This window comes from Dama dama, chromosome 1 (assembly GCF_033118175.1).
Source record: "Dama dama isolate Ldn47 chromosome 1, ASM3311817v1, whole genome shotgun sequence".
Taxonomy (NCBI): Eukaryota; Metazoa; Chordata; class Mammalia; order Artiodactyla; family Cervidae; genus Dama; species Dama dama.
Genome location: NC_083681.1, coordinates 78,657,154 through 78,680,070, shown reverse-complemented (window position 1 = coordinate 78,680,070; position 22,917 = coordinate 78,657,154). Strand labels below are relative to the sequence as shown.

At 37.7% G+C, this 22,917-nt stretch overlaps 3 protein-coding genes across 3 annotated transcripts; all 3 read left to right on the top strand.

Moving 5' to 3' along the window:
* Nucleotides 1-1,415: 1,415 nt before the first annotated feature.
* On the top strand, nucleotides 1,416-2,375 carry LOC133069026 (olfactory receptor 5J3-like). The gene has a single exon (XM_061160107.1). The coding sequence runs from the start codon at nucleotides 1,416-1,418 to the stop codon at nucleotides 2,373-2,375; it is 960 nt and encodes a 319-aa protein (XP_061016090.1).
* Nucleotides 2,376-10,492: 8,117 nt separating this feature from the next.
* LOC133056209 (olfactory receptor 5J3-like) lies at nucleotides 10,493-11,431 on the top strand. Its single transcript, XM_061141312.1, has one exon. It carries the CDS (start codon nucleotides 10,493-10,495, stop codon nucleotides 11,429-11,431), a length of 939 nt encoding a protein of 312 aa, XP_060997295.1.
* A 9,411-nt stretch (nucleotides 11,432-20,842) lies between these two features.
* On the top strand, nucleotides 20,843-21,772 carry LOC133056202 (olfactory receptor 8I2). Its single transcript, XM_061141299.1, has one exon. The coding sequence runs from the start codon at nucleotides 20,843-20,845 to the stop codon at nucleotides 21,770-21,772; it is 930 nt and encodes a 309-aa protein (XP_060997282.1).
* The last annotated feature ends 1,145 nt before the right edge of the window (nucleotides 21,773-22,917 follow it).

Genomic DNA, 22,917 nt, shown 5'->3' with positions numbered 1-22,917 from the left:
ATAAGTTCTATTCATCATATTTCATATATCAGCTCAGAGTACTCCTTTTCAATTTCTAGTGGACATTATTCTCAAAAGCCAATGCTTCTGTCTATTTTCTAAGAATGAATCCAGAATTTTTGATATTGGGACCTTGCCTTTTGTCAAATCAAAGTTTAAAAAAATGAGGACTACACACTAAACATGAAAACATAAGTGGGAAAACAAGTTTAAATATTATGATACAGTTTATGCTCAGATATTTATAGATTTGGCATTAGCCACAATGAAATCTGACATAAAGTTAATTTTTGGTTGCTGTTGATGTGTATTTTATTTGCAATATTGTGCTAGTTTCTGGTGTATGGGAAAGTGATTTTCTCTCTCTCTCTACCTCTATAAATACATATGTATATGTATGGATTTATATAATACATATAAATTATTTGTATATAATGTATATGGATTCATTTTCAAATTCTTTTCCCATATAGCTTACTATAAAATATTGAGTATAGTTCCCTGTGTCATTCAGTAGGTCCTTGTTTTTATCTATTTCATTTATAGTAGTGTGCATATGTTACTTTCAAATTCCTATTTTATATCTCCCCATCCCCTTTCCCTTTGAAGACCATAAGTTTGTTTTCTGTGTCTGTAAGTCTGTTTCTATTTTGTAAATAAGTTTATTTTTATCATTTTTAAACTTTTTTTTTCCTTCAGTTTTTGACTGTGGGGACTTAGTTCCCTGACCAGAGATCAGATCTCTGGTGTACTCCCCCCTGCAATGGAAGCGTGGAGTCCTAACCACTGTACTCCAAGGGACATCCCTGTATCATTTTTTAAAAGAGAACTTCAGTGGCACCACAGATTAAATTTCCAACTTAAATACTGATGCTTTATAATCTGGATTTTGCCTATTTTAGAAGCTTCCCTGGTGGCTCAGATGGTAAAGAATCTGCCTGCAATGCAGGAGACCTGGGTTCTAACCCTGGGTCAGAAAGATCCCCTGGAGAAAGGCTACCCCCTCCTACATTTTTGCCTGGAAAAATCCCATGGACAGAGGAACCTGGTGGGCTACAGTCCATGAGGTCACAAAGAGTAGGACACAACTGAGCAATTCACACACACACAGAATGAAATTTACTTAAGCTTTTTTCTTCACACTAAGAATAGCATTTTGAATGTATCCTGAAGCTAAGACTCTAATGTTTTCTTGCTTAAATTCTTGAAATTTTCTATGGAACATGCAAATAGACAGTGCTTGAAGAGAATAGATATTTCTAGCTAAATGTTTTCTAATTTTATAGCCAAAACCACCAGAGCAGAGCAGTCAATAACTCAAGTCAGATTACTAGTTAGAGATTCCGAGTAGTCTTGATAATGCTGCATGATCATTCTCAATTTATTTGTTGACAGGTACCATGATAAACAAACACATGGCTGATGTTAATTTTACACTGGTGACTGAGTTTATCCTTTTGGGACTGACAGATCATGCTGAACTGAAAGTGGTTCTCTTCCTGCTGTTCCTGCTTATCTATACCATTTCCTTGGTGGGTAATCTAGGGATGCTCCTTCTAATCCAAATAACTCCCAGACTCCAAACACCCATGTACCATTTCCTCAGCTGCCTGTCATTCATCGATGCCTGCTATTCATCAGTCTTTGCACCCAGAATGCTGATGAACTTCTTTGTTGAACGGGTGACAATCTCATTCTCTGCATGCATGGTGCAGTACTTTTTATTCGTGTCACTCCTTACCGCTGAGGGCTTCTTGCTGGCAGCAATGGCTTATGACCGCTATATGGCCATTGTGAACCCTTTACTTTATACCGTGGCTGTGACAAAAATAGTTTGTGTTGCTCTGGCCATTGGATCATGTGTAGGAGGCATAATCAACTCATTGACTCACACAACTGGCTTGCTGAAATTGTCTTTCTGTGGGCCAAATGTCATCAGGCACTTCTTCTGTGACCTTCCCCCGCTGTTGAAGCTGTCCTGTTCTGACACATCCATGAATGAACTGCTGCTTTTAATCTTCTCTGGCATTATTGCCTTGATCACTTTCATGACTGTGATGATCTCCTACATCTTCATCGTTGCTGCTATCCTGAGGATCCGCTCAGCAGCAGGCAGACACAAAGCCTTCTCCACATGTGCTTCACATCTCACGGTTGTGATTCTATTCTATGGCTCTATAAGCTTTAGCTACATTCAACCAAGCTCCCAGTATTCCTTAGAACAAGAGAAGGTGGTATCTGTGTTTTATACCCTGGTTATCCCTATGTTAAACCCATTAATTTATAGCTTAAGAAACAAGGAAGTGAAGGATGCTGTGAAAAGGGCTAAAGAAATGAAGCATACCATATGTGCCAAACTGTTAGTAGACAAATGAGTGCTTTGGCTAATGGTATTTATGTGCACTTATTAAAATTATGAACTGTTTTGCAATGGAAGAAAAAGGCCTGGAAGAATAGCATGTCATAGTACATTTGGCTGGTTATTGTGTAAACTAAGCTAATAAGCCATACTAAGTTCCAGTTTAGCTATCTATGGCTAATTGTTAACATTTTTATTCCTATATTTAGGCAGAAATAAATATATACATACAGACATACACACAGACAGGGAGACACAAACATAAAATTCATAAGTAATGAAGTATCTCTTAACTCATTTTCTCTATTGAGCACAGACAAAAAGCAAAATAATTTTAAAGCAAAAGGCATTGGTATTTGAAGTATCCAATAAAACTGACAGATACATGTTCCTGGAATTAGCCTGAAACACTTATAGTCAGATATTCTGCAAAATGAATGCAAACACACAAATATAGTCAGAAAGAGGAGTTGGTTCTGGATTACCTTTCCACTCACAGGGGTTAGTCTAGACCATTTCCTTTTTTCTCTCCATGGTCTCCATTCCTATTAAGTCACATGAAACTGAGAAAGATCGAATGCCTCTTTGAAGATAATGGTTTCATTACCATTTCACACAGAAGGGCCACTAATACTCACAGAAAATATATCCTGAAAAAATTTGCTTAATGTTTAGAAAGGGTGCTGTCAAGTTAATCAAGGAACCATCGATAATCAGACTTATTCCCCTTTCCTTTAAGGATCTTTCAACATCTTCTTTAGACATTAAACAAAAAATTCTCTGACAGTAGTTTAGATAGGAGACAACATGCTGTGAACTCTAGGGAGACAAAATATGTGAAGCCAGTTGCTTTCCTTTTGACTCAAGTTATACGTGCATTTTTTGATCACGGCCATTCTGACTGGTGTGAGGTGATACCTCATCATAGTTTTGGTTTGCATTTCTCTAATAATTAGTGATGTTGAGTATCTTTTTATATATTTGTTGAACATGTATATGTCTTCTTTGGAGAAAAGGTTGTTTAGGTCTTCCACCCATATTTTGATTGTATTGTTTGTTTTTTTCATACTGAGCTATATGAATGATTTTTACATTTTGGAGATTAATTCTTTGTCAGTTGCTTCATTTGCAAATATTTTCTCCCATTTTGAGGGAGGCTTCTGGGTTGCTGGTAATGCTCTATTTCTTGATCTGAGTGGTAGTTACATAGCCGTGTTCATTCTATTAAAATCCATTTACTTACAGTTTATGGACTTCCCTATGTGTATGTGTATGTTAATTCTCGGACAAGGAAATGGCAACCCACTCTAGTATTCTTGCTTGGAGAATCCCCATGGACAGAGGAGCCTGGTGGGCTACAGTCCATGATGTTGCAGAGTCAGACATGACTGAGTAAGCGAGCACAGCACATGTTAAATCTCAGTTAAAAACTTTACAAACTAAGAAAAAAAAAAAAAAAGAACAAAAAAAACCCCCAAATTTTATGTACAGATGCATAATGATAAAATCAGGCCTGTAAATGCTGACTGTCCCGTAGTGATCTCCTTTCCCTAAATTGCTATAAATTGGAGTATCTGGAAAACAGAAACAGTTTTCTAAAGAATACATTTTTTTTTATAAATAAAATCATATTTAATTTTCTAAATACTGAAATAACTAGTGGCAGGTAGGCTAAACAGCACAATGAGAAAGTTGAAGCCTCAGTAAATATTGTCACATTTTTATTTTTTCTCAGTTTCAGCTAAAATAATATGCAAATGGTTCCACTACCTGAGAAGGTAGCTAGTTGAAATGCTTATTATATTAGCCATTCATGCAAAGAAATTCATTTGAAAGTTTACTTTTTAGAATGAAATAACACCATGACTACTATCAAAAAGAGCATATAACATTTGTATAGACCTTCACAATTTTCCAAAATCATTTAATATATTATTGACTCCTCTGGCTACAATTTTTTTTTTTTTTTTTTTTTTTTTTGGTATGAGACGTCATTTAAATGCATTTGTATGAAAGTAATTTTCAGAATAAAATAAAATAATGTTAATATTACACTTAATTTTATATAATTCTTCACAATTTCTCAAGAATATTCAATATCTTCTATCCAAGAGTATGGAACACAAGGAAAGGTATACAAATAAGATTATTAAACTCAGAAATATAAATTTTTTAATTAAAAACATCTGTTATCGTATTTATATATAATATAGAGTCTATATATAGTCCTGGGTGCTGTGCTAATTTGCTTCAGCTGTGTCTGACTCTGTGCGACGCTTCGGACGACAGCCCACCAGGCTCCTCTGTCCATGGGTCCTCCGGGCTAGAACACCGGAGTGGGCTGCCGGGCCCTCCTCCAGGGGCATTCCGCGCGCAGGGATTAAACCCTTGTATCTTGCAACTCTTGCATTGTCAGGAGGGCTCTTCACTACTAACACCACCTGTATCAACAGTACAGTCTCTGTGAAAGAAGGGGCCAGACTCCCAGGTCTTGGATAAAAGAACACAGTTATACTGAGTGTGAATGTGTAGTTGCGGCAGTTTGCTGCTAAGTCATGTCTGGCTCTTTGTGACCCCGTGGACTGTAGCCCTCCAGGCCCCCCGTCCATGGGATTCTCCAGGCAAGAATACAGGAGCGGGTTCCCGTTTCCTCCTCCAGACGCTCTTCCTGACTTACAGTTTTTCTGTTTCTCTTGCATCTCCTGCACTGTCAGGTGATTCTTCACCACCTGGGAAGCCCAAGAACTCCTATCAGTTCAGTTCAGTCGCTCAGTCATGTCCGACTCTTTGTGACCCCGTGGACTGCAGCACGCCAGGCCTCCCTGTCCATCACCAACTCCCAGAGTTTACTCAAACCCGTGTCCATTGAGTCGGTGATGCCATCCAGCCAGCTCATCCTCTGTCGGCCCCTTTTCCTTTCACCTTCACTCTTTCCCAGCATCAGGGAATTTTCAAATGAGTCAGTTCTTCGCATCAGGTGGCCAAAGTATTGGAGTTCAGCTTCAATGTCAGTCCTTCCAATGAACGCCTAGGACTGATTTCCTTTAGGATGGACTGGTTGGATCTCCTTGCAGTCCGAGGGACTCTCAAGAGTCTTCTCCAACACCACAGTTCAAAAGCATCAATTCTTTGGTGCTCAGCTTTCTCTATAGTCCAACTCTCGCATCCATACATGACCACTGGAAAAATCATAGCCTTGACTAGACGGACCTTTGTTGGCAAAGTAACGTCTCTGCTTTTTAATATGTTGTCTAAATTGGTCATAACTTTTCTTCTAAGGAATAAGCTTCTTTTAATTTCATGGCTGCAGTCACCATCTGCGGTGAGTTCACTCTTGCCATCTCCTGTTTGGCCACTTCCAATCTGCCTTGATTCATGGACCTGACATTCCAGGTTCCTATGCAATATTGCTCTTTACAGCAATGGACTTTACTTCCATCACCAGTCACATCCACACCTGGGTGTTGTTTTTGCTTTGGCTCCATCCCTTCATTCTTTCTGGAGTTATTTCTCCACTGATCTCCAGTAGCATACTGGGCACCTACTGACCTGGGGAGTTCCTCTTTCAGTGTCCTATCTTTTTGCCTTTTCATACTGTTCATAGGGTTCTCAAGGCAAGAATATTGAAGTGGTTTGCCATTCCCTTCTCCAGTGAAGAGCTACTATATTATACTATAAAAGGAAACTGGCTGCTTAAGTGAGGAAAATAAATCTCTGTCTTAGAATTCTCAGACAGATGGAGAGTCTGTTGCAGATTTGTAGTTCATATTATTAGATTGAAAAATTAGGAATATAATGAAAATTGGTAACAAACTAAATATATATTTATTAGTATATATCCTGAAAGTAAATAAACCAAGTTAAGCACATTCCAAATGACTTTAAGTGACAATACAATTAGTCAATGGGGAATCAATGAGGACTTCACCAATGAAATATCTGTTAGTACTCTATCAATTGTCACATAAAATATCAGGAAAAAAATTGAGAATGAACACTTGTAGCTCTAAGCCCTGTACTTAATACATAAAACTGGTTACTGTTTAATATCAATCTTGAGAGAAATCAGGGCTCAGCTGATGTTTATATCACATCATTTCCTCTCAGCACTCAGAGGACCTCTATCAAATATATGCAAATTTTATTTCATATGTGTAAATTTAGAGTCTGCAATTTGGAAATGGTCCAAAGCATTATAAAAATAAGTTACTGGCAGCATATGGACTAGCCATGGCAAACTGACACTATGGTTATCTTTGATACTTATTAGGAGACTCTCAAGTCAATGCAATGAATTTATGTTTCTAAGATTTGAGGTTTGTTTGGGCTTCCCAGGTGGTGCTAGTGTAAAGAACCCACCTGCCAATGCAGGAGTTATAAGAGACATGGGTTCAATTCCTGGGTCATGAAGATCCTCTGGAAGAGGCCATGGCAACCCACTCTCATATTCTTGCCTGGAGAATCCCAGGAACAGAGGAGGCCAGCGGGCTACAATCAATAGGGTTGCAAAGAGTTGGACACAGCTGAAATGACTTGGCATGAACACAAGCATAGAGCCATTATGGCTCCTTTTCTGGGGGCTCAGAGGTCAAGAATCCACCTGCAATGCAGGAGACATGAGTTCACTGGGTCAGGAAGATCCCTCAGAAAAGGAAATGATAATCCATCCCAGTATTCTTGCCTAGGAAACCCCATGGACAGAGGGGCCTGGAGGGCTACAGCCCATGGGGCCGCAAAGATTCGAACATGGCTAGTGGCTGAACAACAACTACCGCAACAGAAACATGTAGTCATCAAAAAATGGAACTTAGCACTCTTTAACACACACACACACACACACACACACACACACACATGTATAATTAATCTATGTGAATCATAATTATAGATGCCACGGAGTTCATTTTTAATAATTTGATTTTCCCTTGTTGCTGTTGTTTAGTTATCATGTCGAACTCTTTTGTGATCCCATGGACTGCAGCCCACCAGGCTCCTCTGTCTGTGGGATTTTCCAGGCAAGAGTACTGGAGTGGGCTGCCATCTCCTTCCCCAGAAGATCTTCCTGGCCTAAAGATTGGACCCACGTCTCCTGTATTGCAGGTAGATTTTTTCCACTGAATCACCAGGGAAGCACTTTCCCATGTAGAGCTTCATCTTAGTTAGACAAGAACAGATCAACAATTTTCCCTAAGACTGAGAAAAAGCCAAATCCATGAACTGCTCTAATTTGTAAAGATAGTGCTGGGACCTTACTTTCCCCATGCCTCTTGTTAGCCATTTTGATGAAACTCAGTATTCACAGAGTCCCTGGTGATCACATCCTCCAAAGGCCCAGAGCCAAATATAAACACAGGTCAAGAAACTAAGAGAAAGGAACAGACTTCCTTTTGGCACCAGGTAGGTGTTGCATTTATGTGTTCTAACAAAGGAATTATAAATGCCTTTTCCACTTCTCAAAAAGAGCAACTCTCAGTACATGCTGTAAATGGAAGGGGAAGAAAAATCACCTGCCTCAAATCTGTTCCAATCATTGGAAAGAGAACAGTCTCACTATACAAGTCAACTAACTCTCTTGAAAGAATCAGTGGGCTTAGTCCATATTACCTCAAGTAGCTGTGCTTAAAATTTCACATAATTACATAAATTAAAAGAAATAATATATTTAAAGAAATTCTTTAAGAACTAAAACTAATTATTGCAAACTGTTGAATTTTGTTAAATCTGAGGGAAAGAACAGTCATTTATTTTGTCCTATTACCAGAGCTAAAATTGAGACTCAGAGATTAATTTATTTTATATACCTGAATGTATAGCAAAAGATAAGTGCTGTTATAAGGCAGTATAGAGAAAAATTACTGTTTATTAAGTGATCCTTGGTGACTCGGATAGTAAAGAATTTGCCTGTAATGTGGGAGACTTGTGTTTGATCTGTGGGTCAGAAAGATTCCCTGCAGAAGGGGATTCCACTCCAGTATGTTCTCTGGAGAATTTCATGGACAGAAGAACCTGGTAGGCTATAGTACATGAGGTTGCAAAGAGTCAGACATGACTGAGAGGTTGACACTCAACCAAAAAAGAAATATGAAATCAAAGAAATAAGAAACTCATCATTAAAGAAACACATTGATTTTTTAAGAAACAAAGTTAGTCCAGGCAAAGCTAACAAAACGAAACTCAAAAGCGCAAAGATCCAAAATATGACTTTAGCCAAAACCTGTTTGTCCTGTATGTCAACAGATAGTTTTATCTCTATTTTCCTTATTAGTTTTCCTTTGAATATAAAGCAAACTTTTATAGAGTGCCTATGGTATACAACATAGCTTTCACATGTTTTCTTATTTAATTCTCATAACTATGTCTTGAGGAAGGGTTATAAATGAAGCTAAGAGATCTGAAATGACAGTTTAATGTGGTAAAAATGTGTCTAGTCACACTTTTATACATCTTGTGCTTTGGTAACATGGACATAATCAAAGGTATTCTGTAGCATGGTTGGCAGGAATTGAATTGTTACTAATAACTTACATCACTCTAATGTTATTAAATAGCTTACTTTACACCACATTGATAATAAGGCATAGAGATCCAAACTCATTCATTCTTCATTCAATACCAGGAAGCATTATTTCCAAAGCACGGATTTTGGAACATCATTTTCATTAATTTTTAGTGAAAATATGTTCAACTGTTAATTGGATGTGAAACATGTTCTATATTTGTTTTTTTGTTGGAACTCACAAAGCATAGTTATATACTATGCATTACTAAAGGTTCTGCAGTACAGAAAACCTTTCTTAAAAATTATTTAATCAAGTATTTCCCCAATATATTAGATAGCAAAACCTTGCTTTTTAAAATTTATTTATTTTTAATTGATGGATAATTGCTTTAATAAGAACCTTGACTTTTATGTTCTTTGAGTTATATGATAAAAACCTAAAAGAAAATAATGATCTAACTATGCCTAGATAATTATACCTTAGTAAAAATTCAAATTTGGGATGAAATATGCCAAAAGCATATGCATTATACTTGAAATTAGATTTGAGACTTTTTGACTGCCAGGATTAAAAAAAATATTGACAGTTTTCTATCTTGATTTTTAAAATCTGATATGGACTAATTCAAGCCATTGGATAATAAAATGGGAAATCAAAGGATGAAATAATAAATATCTATTGGAGGAGCAAAGAATGACTTCCTGCAGTGAATGAGTTTTAACAAGTAAGATATATTAGGATAGAGAGTTTTTAAACTTGTTTCTTTCTATATTCTAGACACTCATAAGCGCCATTTTCCATTTTTATGGATAATCATTAATTTTATTAGATTATATTATATACATGCATATGTATATGCATATATATTCTATTCATTTGTTTTTTTTTTTTATTGTTTAACATATGTTTTTTGTCTAGGTGAAAAAAGTTGTTATAGAGAATAATTTTGCTAGATGTCTCAAGAATTTACCTGCTAAATACTGATTTTTTTTTGCTCTTTGTTAACAGATGTACTTTCTTAAAATATGAGATTCTTGTCTATGTCTGGAATTTGGACTACACTGTTATCCAGGATCTATCCCCTGAATTTTCTTTGTTAAAGACTCCTCTTAGGGCCCTTCATGAGGACTTCAATTTCTCTAGAGTTTCTTTTATGATGCATAATGCCAGGTTACATGCACTGGTGACACTTTGTACCAAGTAAAGTTTTATATCTGGTAAACTTTTCATACTTGAAAGAATTGGATTATTATAGATTATTATTATTATTATTATTGAAGCTTCCCTGGTTGCTCAGACAGTAAATAATCTGCCTACGATGCAGGAGACCCAGGTTCCATCCCTGGGTCAGGAGCATCCTCTGGAGAAAGCAATGTCAACACAGTCCAGTGCTCCTGCTTGCAGAGCTCCATGAACAGAGGAGCCTGGCAGGTCTACAGTTCATGGGTCCACAAAGAGCTGAACAAGACTGATGCCTAACACTTCGCTTTCACTTTCAGGTTATTATTGTTAACTAAAACCAGGCAGTTTTCTAAAGCTACTAGCAAATGGAATTCATATATTCAAGTTGTTCCTTTGCTTATTTTCTTTCTTCTCTTACCCTATGCAGATCACTCTTAGAGGAGTCACATAAATGGCTGACAGCAATGTCAGTGGGATAACTGAATTCATCCTCCTGGGGCTGACTGATAACCCTGAACTGAATACAGTCCTATTTGTGCTGTTTCTCTTGATCTATCTCATTACTGTCCTGGGCAATGTCTGGATTATCGCCATCATCCTGGTTAGTGATCAGCTCCACTCTCCCAAGTACTTTTTCCTTAGCCAGTTGGCTTTCCTGGATTTCTGCTATTCCTCAGTCTTTATCCCTAAGCTGTTGGTGAACTACTTAGCAGGACAGAAAGCTATCTCCTACAGTGGTTGCCGCCTTCAATACTCCTTTGTCAGCTTGTTCCTGACCACGGAATGCTTCCTCTTGGCTGCCGTGGCCTATGACCGGTACCTTGCTGTCTGCCGCCCTCTTCACTATAAAGGCCTCATGACACCCACCTTCTGCATCCACCTGGTCACTGCCTCCTATCTACTGGGTTGTGCCAACTCACTCACCCACCTGGCTGGTTTGCTCAGTCTGTCCTTCTGTGGGCACAACATCATTAACCACTATTTCTGTGATATCCCTCTGCTTTTCCAACTTGCCTGTTCTGGCACCCATTACAACGAGGCTCTATTTACTGTCCTCTCTGGAAGCACATCAGTGGCTACCTTTCTGATTGTGGTTAGTTCCTATCTGGAAATCCTTCTCACGGTCCTGAAGACACGGTCTTTGAGAGGCAGATACAAAGCCTTCTCCACATCTGCCTCCCACCTAACGGTAGTCAGTCTCTTCTACGGAACAGTGATTTTTACTTATTTGGGGACCAGCTCTAGCTACCCACAGGAGAAAGCCAAAATCTTGTCTGTGTTCTATACTCTTTTGCTGCCAATACTAAATCTTCTGATATACAGTGTGAGGAACACAGAAGCCAAAGAAGCAATGAAAAGAATTATCATGAGAAAAATATTTGCTCAGTGACCATGATTTTCATGCAGAAACTTTTAAAAAATATTAGTTGATGCTACATATGGGTACATGATTAAATATGTGTGAGAATTTTGGAGAAAAGAAGGATGATATTTTAAATTAGCATATGCACAAAGATACTTTTCATTGGCGTTTGGAAACAGATGCCCATCCGTTACATTACATTTTATGTGTGTGCATATACAAAGGAAGAAACCTTTTCTTTTACTTTCTCAGGTTTATTAATTAAAGGGCTGTGGATTAAATTGACAAAAGGTAGATTAATGGGAGACTAGATGAAGTTTATTCATATGTATATAAAAGTACAGAAAAAATTTACTTGTTCAATAATTTGACAATAGAAGAAAGGGAGAGTGAGAAACGGCTTCTGTGAGAAAAACAAACAGACTTCTAAGGGAAGAGATGGCAGATGAGAAATTCTGGGGCATCATTTGTGTATGGTAGAGGCAGGCAGCCTTCTGTCTTTTCCGGGCAGACAAAGCAGACCCAAAGAGAGGGCTTTATGCAGCCTCACCCTCAGAAGTTCTGCCTTCAGTCAGATAAAGGAAGCTCTGAGAAGTCTCTCTGTGTTGAACCAAAGTGTCTCCAGTATGCAATAATTTCATGCCAGTGTACACTTTGGACTCCTTCACTCTCCAAACTATTATTTTGAATCTCTTCTAACTTCTTATGTAGGAAACTGACACCATCTTCTACAGGCTGTTTAGTTATAAAATATGATTTTCAGTTTTGATTGAATAATAATGAACCAGTAGATGGTGATCACACAAACACCCACACATACATGCTTCTATACAAAGCACCCCCCCCAAAAAAAAAAATCAGTTACAGAGAGTGGTTTCAATTTTCCTTCTTTTTCAAACTCTAGAAGAACTAATCCATTTTATAGTTGAGGAAACGAAGAGTTAAAAGCTTGACCAAGATCAAAAAACATCAAGATTTCGGAGGTAGAATTTAAGCACACATATATTCAAATATTAGTATATAGTCCTTCTACCATCTTACATAAACAAATAGAATTTCCTACATGTATTTTGTAATTCCATATCGACCTACAGGAGAAACTAACACAACATTGTAAATCGATTATACTCCAATAAAAAAATGTAAAAAATGAATAAAAATAAACAACAAAAAATCATAATTAGTGTGAAAGTCAAACAGTAGAGGAAACAGTTCAATCAGTGTGGATGTATGGTTGTAATAGATTATTATAAAGCATTTATATCAAGGACAGGAGATAGACATTGACTGACTGTGTGCTTAGTCGCTCAGGCACGTCTGACTCTTTGCGGCCCAGTGGACTGTAGCCCGCCGTGCTCCTCTGTCCTTGGGATTCTCCAGGCAAGAGTACTGGGGCAGGTTGCCATGCCCCCCTCCAGGGGACCTTCCCAACCCAGGGGTGAAACTCAAGTTGCCCACATTGCAGGCAGATCCGTTACCATCTGAGCCACCGGGGAACTGACTGAATATATCAATAGCCACTCAGGTATTGATTGAATACCTGGTAAAATCTCAATATCATGCAGTATATTTTATATATTTAATTTAATTTTCACAAACATGTAAGGTGGGTACTAATATTGTCACTTTGCAGATAAGGACACTGTGAATCAAAGTGGTAAGAAATGCCTACCTGGCCATAAAGTGAGCAAATGGTTTTTCTGAGCACAAACTCAGAATTATGTTTCCCAGTTCTAAACATTTTCAACTAAAGCATAGAGTCTTAATTTATAAAATCATGATCAGAAGGACTTGAAAACTTAAAAACATTAAAAATGTTAAAAATTTGTTTTATGTTCTTAAGGGAAAAATATAAATGCACACATGAAAATGAAATGCAAGTGAAAATAAAATATCCTGGATTCCAAACATCCAACTCTCATAAAAGATAACAGGTGTCCTTGGAAAAGTGGTTGTTTCCCCAGGAAAATATAAAATAAACCTGGAGTACCTTGTGCTGCCAGGGTAAAAGAAGTAAAAATAAAGAGAAAATGACAAGCATGTACAAACAATCATGCACACAGGAACAATGATGTTTCCACTAACAAAGCTAGAACAATTTGAACAACAAAATAAGTGATGACAGTGTTAGACAATAACCTCAAAGGACAAAACACTTATAAACAAGTACATACTGGTATAAATAAATGCATAAGAATAACTCTCCCTTAGAGGATATTTTCAATTAAAATATGTTGAAAGAATATGGGAAATGGAAATTTACTGTGAAAGCATGATCGTGATAATCAGCAGATGTAGCTTATTGATGGATTCCAAAAAGTATAAATGAAATAACTTTACATAGTCTGTTTTCTTACATATATATGAATCTATGTAAAATACATAGTTAATGATATTAATTTAAGTAAGAATGTTACTACTGCATACATATATATTTACATATAAATATTTATTTATGTAAATTACAGAGGAAGGAATCTTATTTTTACAGTAAAGAATTCGAGCAGACTCTACCTTAATTAAGTGACCAAGTTTAATATTACTAGAAATATTTATCAATGTAATGCATCCTCTGATAATGTGAACAAGGCATGTATATGGGCCTTTGGTACTTTTTCCCATAATGAATAATTTCAAGTTAGTCAGGAGAAAAAAACTAGGCTAACATAAATTGAGAGACATTCTTCAAAATATTTGACCAATTTCTTTAAAAAGAATCAAGGTCATGAAGAAAAAGGGAAGAAAAGGAGGCAATCACTGATATCAGAAAACTAAAGAGATAAGACATTAACTGTGTTGCCAAAGAAAAAAAAAATAGCCTCTCTGCTAATATCAAGAAGCAATATGGCGACAGAGTTTTGGAGGAGTAGAAAGGAGTAGCTATATTACTTTGCCAGTCAAAGGGGAACCACAGCAAACTAAAGCTTCCAGAACTGCGCCCCCTTCCTCAGAAGTTGGAAGAGGACTTACAGTTTCAGGATGGAAAGTGGGGCTAAAGATAAGGATCAGGGTTGACGTGGTCTTGCATTCTTCTCCTTTTCCTGGAGGCACCGAGATCTTTAGGGTGATTCCAGGATCTCAGGTGACTTCAGGACAGGTTCTGATGTTTCTTGAGGTCATCATCCTGTGATACTCTTTCTGGAATGAGGAATGCCCCCAGAGGAAAGGAATGTTAGAGAGTGTTGTCTTGGAGGGGTGTAGTTAGAGGGTAAACATTTTCAGAGTGCAATTAAGCAAGAAAGAGAGAAAGAATAAACATCTGTAGGTTAAATGGGTGGAGAGGACAAGAGCTGAAGAAAGCCTAACATAATGGGGTGCCTCCATTAGTGTCTGCTAGAGCAAGTGCAACATGCTATTCTGACTCGGATCTTGGAACAGGAAAAAAGAAATTAGTGTAAACACTGGTAAAATTAAGTAAACTCTCTATTTCTTCTTTATGCTAATAATTATGCTATAATCATGTAAGCTGTTAGCTTTCCTGAGCAAGGTAAGGGGCATCTGTAAGTCTGCAAATATCTAATAAAAAGTTAAAAATATAGCTGATTGACAGCCAGAACCCAAAGTGGGTTTATTTTCTTTCTATAGTTGTTGCTAAATCATATCTGACTCTTTGCAGCCCCATGGACTGCAGCATGCCAAGCTCCTGTCACTCACTATTGCTCAAATTCACGTCCGTTGAGACAGTAATGCTGTCCAACCATCTCATCCTCTGCCACCCACTTCTCCTGTTGCCTCAGTCTTTCCCAGCATCAGGGTCTTTTCTAATGAGTCAGCCCCTCACATCAGGTGGCCAAAGTTTGGAGCTTCAGCATCAGTCCTTCCAATGAATACTCAGGGTTGATTTCCTTTAGGATGGACTGGTTTGATCTTGCAGTCCAAGGGACTCTTAAGAGTCTTCTCCAGCACCACAATTTGAAAGCATCAATTCTCTAGCACTCAGCCTTCTTTGTGGGCTAACTCTCACATGGTGTAACTCATGTTCTAACTCTTAGTCCCTACATGGCTAATGGAAAAGCCACAGCTTTGATGTTATGGATCTTTGTCAGCAAGTGATGTCTCTGCTTTCTAATACACTGTCTAGGTTTGTCACAGCCTTTCTTCCAAGGAGCAAGCATTTTTCACTTTCATAGCTGCAGTCACTGCCTACAGTGATTTTGGAGCCCAAGAAAATAAAATCTGTCAATGCTTCCACTTTTTCCCCTTCTATTTTCCATGAAGTGGTGGGACTAGATGTCATGTCCTTCATTTTGTTTGTTTGTTTGTTTTAATGTTGAGTTTCAAGCCAGCTTTTTCACTCTTTTATAAATGGGTTTATAAGAAATATGAACTGAATTGAGCAAGCACTTATTACATGGTAAAGAACCTTCTTGCTGAGGTAGAAGACATGAGCCGTGGGTTCCATCCTGGGTCGGGAAGATCCCCTGGAGGAGGGCACAGGAACCAACTCCAGTATTCTTGCCTGGAGAATCCCCATGGACAGAGGAGCCTGGTGAGCTACAGTCTATAGGGTTGCAAAAGTTTGGTCATGACTGAAGTGACTTAGCACGCTCGCACACATTCACCCTATAGCTTGGTCCAACAAAGTCCCTAAACCATTTATACAATGGTAACCACAATATCTTTAGCTCATCAAATGTCAGAATATTGAAGAACTGAGACAAATTTTGAATCTTGAAGGAGGCAACCAACTCTAAGGGATGCAAAAGTGAGATGATTTTATTCTCATCTCTGTATTCCTACATAAAGCACAGTATCTGTTATTTAATAGTTGCTCAATAAAAGTATGTTGAAAAAAGTAAGATAATGGATGGAAATTTGATATTTACAGCCCAATTTTTTGAAAGTTTAGGTTTTTCAGGACACATACTAGAGGGGGGGCATATAGTACAATTTCTTTCTTCCTAATATCTTAATATGCTGACCACCTTTAACTGATATGGTCCATGTATAATAGATTCTATTTCTCTTTTTAAATCTCTAGTGCAACAAGTAGAATTAGAGATGTGTTTTTTTTCTTCCCCAGTGAAAAATCTGTCATGTTTCATCACTGTAATACTAAACCTCTTCTAAAGGTAAGTAAAAAATAAAATATTATGATACCAATTGAAAAGTAACTTAATTAGGCAAATCTGTGAGATCCTTCTAAGCTAGTATTTGGAAAGAATCCATGGACCTGAGACACTTTAAAAATTTCACTTTTCTCATGCATCCAACCTGGGCTGGTAATCTGTTTCACCATAGATAATATACATGTTTCGGTGCTGTTCTCTCGAAACATCCCACCCTCGCCTTCTCCCACAGAGTCCAAAAGTCTGCTTGGGCCTGGTGCACTGGGAACACCCAGAGGGATGGGGTAGAGAGGGAGGTGGGAGGGGGGATCGGGATGGAGAATACATGTAAATCCCTGGCTGATTCATGTCAATGTACGACAAAAACCACTGCAATATTGTAGAGTAATTAGCCTCCAACTAATAAAAATAAATGAAAAAAAAATTTTGCTTTTGTGGGTCAGTCAGAGATTTACTAACCTAGAATCTTTATAGAGTGTATCTTACCAAGCTGCTTAGAAAATAAAGAAACAATAATATAATTAATTTTTTTCAAAATACTGACCATTCTGCTGAGCATCAAACTCAGAGCACAAACTCTAATTTTAATTAAGATTTTGTGTTTATTTTTCTAGATGGCGTACTTATTCTCAGCCAGTTATTTTATGTACATACCATGGAGCAAGTTAATTAAAAATCACTGAATGCCTGCATTAAAAAATAAAAGCATACATGATTTATTAACATAGGTGGTAACATGATTTCAATGTTAAATCAGTAGATAGGAAGACTCACTTCTCTTTGCTGGGAGAGTTACCTGGGAAGCTTAGAAAGGGGCGGTAGTTATCTGATATTTTCTAATACTGTGAACCTCATATATATTTCATATTTTAGAAAAGCTGTTATATATATTTTATATAATATGAATAATATAAAATATATATAACAATTTAATAACAGAAAATATAAAATGTATATAATAAATATGTTTAATAATTTAAATGTATAATATAAAATAAATATAATTTTGAAAACTGTATTAAATTGCATTTTTCAGTATGCCTATGGACATTTAAACAAATACACACAAATAAGGACTATTTATTTCCAAACCTTTTCACTGCAGATGCATCCCATGCAAATTAAAAATAAACCTTGGGGTACAATTAAAATACAAATCTCAAGAGATAAAAGGTGCTAATTGACCAGTTCCTTTATGATATATATTTGTGAGTTTAAAAAGAGATTTTGGTATAAAAAGACAGTTTAAGACTAGATTTTTGAAGACAATTCTTTGTCATGAGACTGTTTTATAGAAACCCTGAGAACAAAAATAATTCTGAATAAAATCTAAATTTGAACTAAAAAATAGATTTGAATTCTTGAGAAGGTACATGCAAATAAACAATCACTCTGCTAATTTGGCTTTTATTTCATCCTCTCATTGGAAGGTGATATATATATTTTCCATAATTGTCATCAAAACCACCACCATTTTCCCCACCAACTTCCTAATATCATAAAGGGTCCATTATGTTAGAAATAGAGCTCTGTGATAACAAACACAGTAGCAGCAAAAAACAGCATGAGATCCAAGTTATCTTACTTGAAATTCATAGAGTTCAGAATTATAGTGAGATAAATACAGTTATGTGCCAAAAATTATGATGAATTTTGCAAGTATTAAGTAATGTTTTGCCTTCCTATTGTCTGATCATAAACCTGAAAAAAGGTGGAAGTGTCCTGAATGAAAAGAGAGTTTCCTTTTGATGACTAAATCCCAGGTAAGTCTAATTTTAACACCCTCTTCTTTTAATTATTGTGTAGTTATGTGTGATTCTCACATTGACACAGTTTTTATTTTTATACACCTGCACCTTCCAGTATGCTTTAAGAAAAGCGCCTTTAATGACAGCCAAGACCAAATGTCTTCATTGACTAAATGCTAAATAAAGGAATGAATGGATAAATAAATAGGAGCACTGTGAACATGAGAGATAGTAAGGGATTAGGTGTACTTTATGTAACATAAGATTCCTTTGGGCTACTCAAGCAGAGTGCTGTATGTCTGAAATAAACCACACTAATATCATACCAGTTTCAGTTTTACTTATTTATCACATGCTTATGTCAATATAACTAGGAAAATAAGTTCTTTAATTTTTAGTGAAATCACTTTATATTTTAATTTTCTGTTTTAAATATAACAAATCATATTCATTTTACCATTTGTAGGCTTCTTCGCATCATATTATTGAGTTGAATCCTGCTATTGGCAATGAATTAGTTATTGCCTGATGTTGTAGATAACCAAGTGCTTCATGCTGGCCATAAACCTGGTTCTAACCACAGAGACAAAACAATTTGGCTGCATCATAGACTATGTTCCCCATTTAGAAATGTTCACTAATAGAAAGAAAGGGCTTGTGATCGAAAACAAAAAGTAGAGAGGATTTTAGCATTAACATATAAAATAAACATGGAGGAGGCAATGGAGAGGGAAATGGCTACCCACTCCAGTCTTCTTTCCTGGAGAATCCCGGGGACGGCGGAGCCTGTGGGCTGCATCTAGGGGGTCACACGGCGTCGGACGCGACTGAAGCGACTTAGCAGCACCATAAAATAAACAAGATGTTTCTTTCCTTTTGCATTAACACGTGAGCCCCCTACAATATGAATGAGTGCTGTTCCTAGAGCACACTGGTAAGTCCAATTTGCTCATTAAGTCCAACAAAGTTAGCCTAGGTACCCAGCTAACACAGTCAGCTGCATAATTTTGGCCTGTAGTCGGTTTATAGTCATTTTTGCACAGCTGCATAAACACAAACACAAAAGAGGAAGGAAAGTTTTAATCCCACAGTGCGGTACCTTGAAAAGTGCGGTACCGCAGGACTAAGCCGGCACACAGGGGCCGGCACCGAGCGAGCGGGCAGGAAAAGTCACCGACGGCGGAGCAGAGAGGGGCCGGGAGACGGCAGAGCCGACGATCGTCAGCGGCAGAGCAGGGCAGGCGCGCGGTCACTCAGGCCCGACGCCGATGCACCGGCTCTTGCTCCTTGGATTCAGTTCTATCGACGAACGCCCTCTTGGAAAAGCTGTGCGGAGATGTCTGCGTAGTAGCTCTTTCATTCTTCTCGTAGAGACGGGCTGGCAACGGATTGCATTCTGAACGGCTGCTGCAGCTTTCATGCACCGTTCTACGTGCGGGTCCTGTGCCTCAAGAAACCAGCAGTGTCTCCTCAAATAAATCAAATCCGCTTGCCATTTCCTGATCCTCTTCCGAGCGGTACCAGCTACATCCCTGCTGCTTTTACTGCTTCCGCCCAACCTGCACTTGGAATAAAGATTCTGCACTACTTCCAGTAAAACACACGAAAGCGCAACCGATTGTAGAGGACGGACAACGCTCGCCAGACACGAAAACCGACCTGTGATTGAGCATGTGAACGCACATGTACGTCTTTGAAAGTTCACACCTTGGGGGTTTGTGTTAGGGGACTTAAATACATACATATATACATATATATATATACACATATATATATACAGTGTGTGTGTGTGTGTGTGTGTGTGTGTGTGTTAGTCACTCAGTCCTGTCCAAATCTTTGTGACCCATAGACTCCAGCTCACTAGGGTCCTCTGTCCATGGGATTCTCCAGGCAAGAATGCTGGAGTGAGTTGCCATGCCCTTCTCCATTATATATATATATATAATATATATATACACATATAAAATCTCACTTACTATATGTAAATATATGCATATGTTTATATGCAACATTTTGTAAAATATATATTTTATAAATTATATACATATATATTTGCAAAGTTTAGCAAGTTTTATTGAGTCCAAGGAACTATTAGATATGCCCATAGAAGATCTCATGAAGCACCTAAAACAACCCTGTAAAGTAGTTATTGGCTGTTGAAATGTTATGACTGCCACATAAGGTAGCATTACATATCAAAATTTAAACTTCCAGCTGAGTTTCATGTTTTCTAAGAATAATATATAATCAATTACAGTATGTAAGTTTCTAAGCATATGAACTGGGCCCCAGTAATAGATAAGGGAAGAGGATGGTTTATCTCTAGAGAAATTTCTCTAAAAAGCAATCCAGATAGATTTGGGTTTTTTTTAGACTGCAATCAATTCCAATGAATGTGAACTTAGAATTTTGATTATTGTTTGTTAGTTCTATTTTTTAAAAATTAAAATCATGCCCAAATTCTCAATTAACTTGAAGTCATTTAATATTTGCTTCCCATCTGTTACTCTCTCATTATGGGAGTCTAGGTTAGTGCTGGTTATCATTCCTTTGGACTTGAATTTCCTCTAACTTTTCCTATCATTTTTCAACAGAGAAGTCAAGGATCTGAGTGGACAGAAATGGCTGGGAACAACTTCACGGAGGTGACATTCTTCATCCTCTCTGGATTTGCAAATCACCCTGAACTACAAATCAGCCTCTTCATGATGTTTCTCTTTATTTATCTCTTCACTGTTTTGGGGAACCTTGGACTAATTCTGTTAATCAGAATCGACTCTCAGCTCCACACACCTATGTACCTTTTCCTTAGCAATTTAGCGTTCATTGATGTATTTTATTCGTCTACTGTAACACCCAAGGCACTGGTAAATCTCCAGTCAATCCGGAAAACCATCTCCTTCGTTGGCTGCTTTGTTCAGATGTACTTTTTTGTGGGTTTAGTGTGCAGTGAGTGCTTTCTCCTGGGGTCCATGGCCTATGACCGCTATGTAGCTGTCTGCAATCCCTTACTGTATTCTGTGGTCATGTCCCAGAAGGTGTGCAGGGGGTTGGGAGTCATGCCTTATGTGATTGGCTTCACCAATTCTCTGGTCTCCATCTGTGTGATCAGCAGGTTGGCATTCTGTGATGTCCGCATCAATCATTTTTTCTGTGACACCACAGCTCTTCTGGCCCTGTCCTGCGTGGATGCACTCAGCACAGAAATGGTGATCTTTGTTTTAGCTGGCTTCACCCTTCTTAGCTCTCTCTTCATCATCACAGTCACCTACATGGCCATCATCTCAGCCATCCTGCAGATCCGGTCTGCAGCAGGCAGACAGAAAGCCTTTTCCACCTGTGTGTCCCACATCATGGGGGTGACCATCTTCTATGGGTCCCTGATTTTCACGTATTTGCAGCCTGAGAACACATCCTCCTTGACCCAGGCACAGGTGGCGTCTGTGTTCTACACCATTGTTATTCCCATGCTGAATCCGCTTATCTATAGTTTGAGGAACAAAGATGTAAAAAATGCTCTTCTGAAAGCATTTCAAAAACTATTTCCATGACAAATCTGTGCATGTTGCAATTAAAGCAAACCTGGAGTGTTTCAGGCATTCAATGGCTCAAAAATTTGGGAACTAGTGGAGTAATCCCCAAAAGAATAAGATAAAATAAATGGTAACAGAGTCATGAAATGCAGGAGGTGAGTTATCATTTTATTTGTTGATATGGAATACTGGATCATCATGTAAGGAGTTCACTTCAGTACATAAATTATTCAGACTTAGACATGCCCAGATTTGTAAAACATCTGAATGGTGACTGAGTCCCACCCTGATGTGATTATGCCATCACACTGCAAAATGTTGAAATACTATTAAATTGATTTTTCATAAGTTTTGACATGCTGTTTTCTCCACTATCAACAAGTTGAGAGTAGAAAATTGGCAGATTAAGAAATGATGACTCAAATATTATTAACAAGAAATGATTGCTGATTAACTGAGAGGAAGTGAAAGATTAGAAAAATAATAAAAGCAATTATAAATCTGTGGTTGGAAGGGAATGGTTAGGGTTAGAGTTATTAATTTTCATGAAGTGTAAACACAAGTGATAAGAAGACATTGGGTAATACAGAGAAATCTCTTGGTAATGTTCATTCATTTTGCTGTGAGAGTTAAAATTCTTACCATTTATCTATGAAACCTCATCTTATGAAGTAGAGAATATTTCAAAAACCACAGAGTTCCATTTCTTAACAAATACAATGTGCTTCCTTAAGTTCAAAGACTGAATAAACTGTGTGCATGTGTGTGTGTGTGTGTGTGTGTGTGTGTGTGTGGATTAATAAAGCACTGGCTATAGCACAATTCCTGAGGCATTTTGGAGGTATCTATAGAGATAGTGGCTCAGATTCTAAAGAGTCTGCCTGCAGTGCAGGAGACCAGGGTTTGATCCCTACGTTGGGAAGATCCCCTGGAAAATAGAATGGCCACCCACTCCAGTATTCTTGCTGGAGAATTCCATGGACAGAGGAGCCTGGCAGCTACAGTCCGTGGTATCCCAAAGAATTGGACATGACTTAGCAACTGAGCACATTAGCACTCAAAAACTATTAGTTTTGTTGAAAATTCTATTTAAGAAATTATTTCAAAGACATCTGTCAGGGTCTGGGTGTGGGTTGGAAACAGATTTCTAGACATGAGGCAGA

Coding starts and splice junctions, on each gene's coding strand:
- LOC133069026 (XM_061160107.1), top strand. CDS start 1,416: ATGGCTGATGTTAATTTTACACTGGTGACTGAGTTTATCCTTTTGGGA.
- LOC133056209 (XM_061141312.1), top strand. CDS start 10,493: ATGGCTGACAGCAATGTCAGTGGGATAACTGAATTCATCCTCCTGGGG.
- LOC133056202 (XM_061141299.1), top strand. CDS start 20,843: ATGGCTGGGAACAACTTCACGGAGGTGACATTCTTCATCCTCTCTGGA.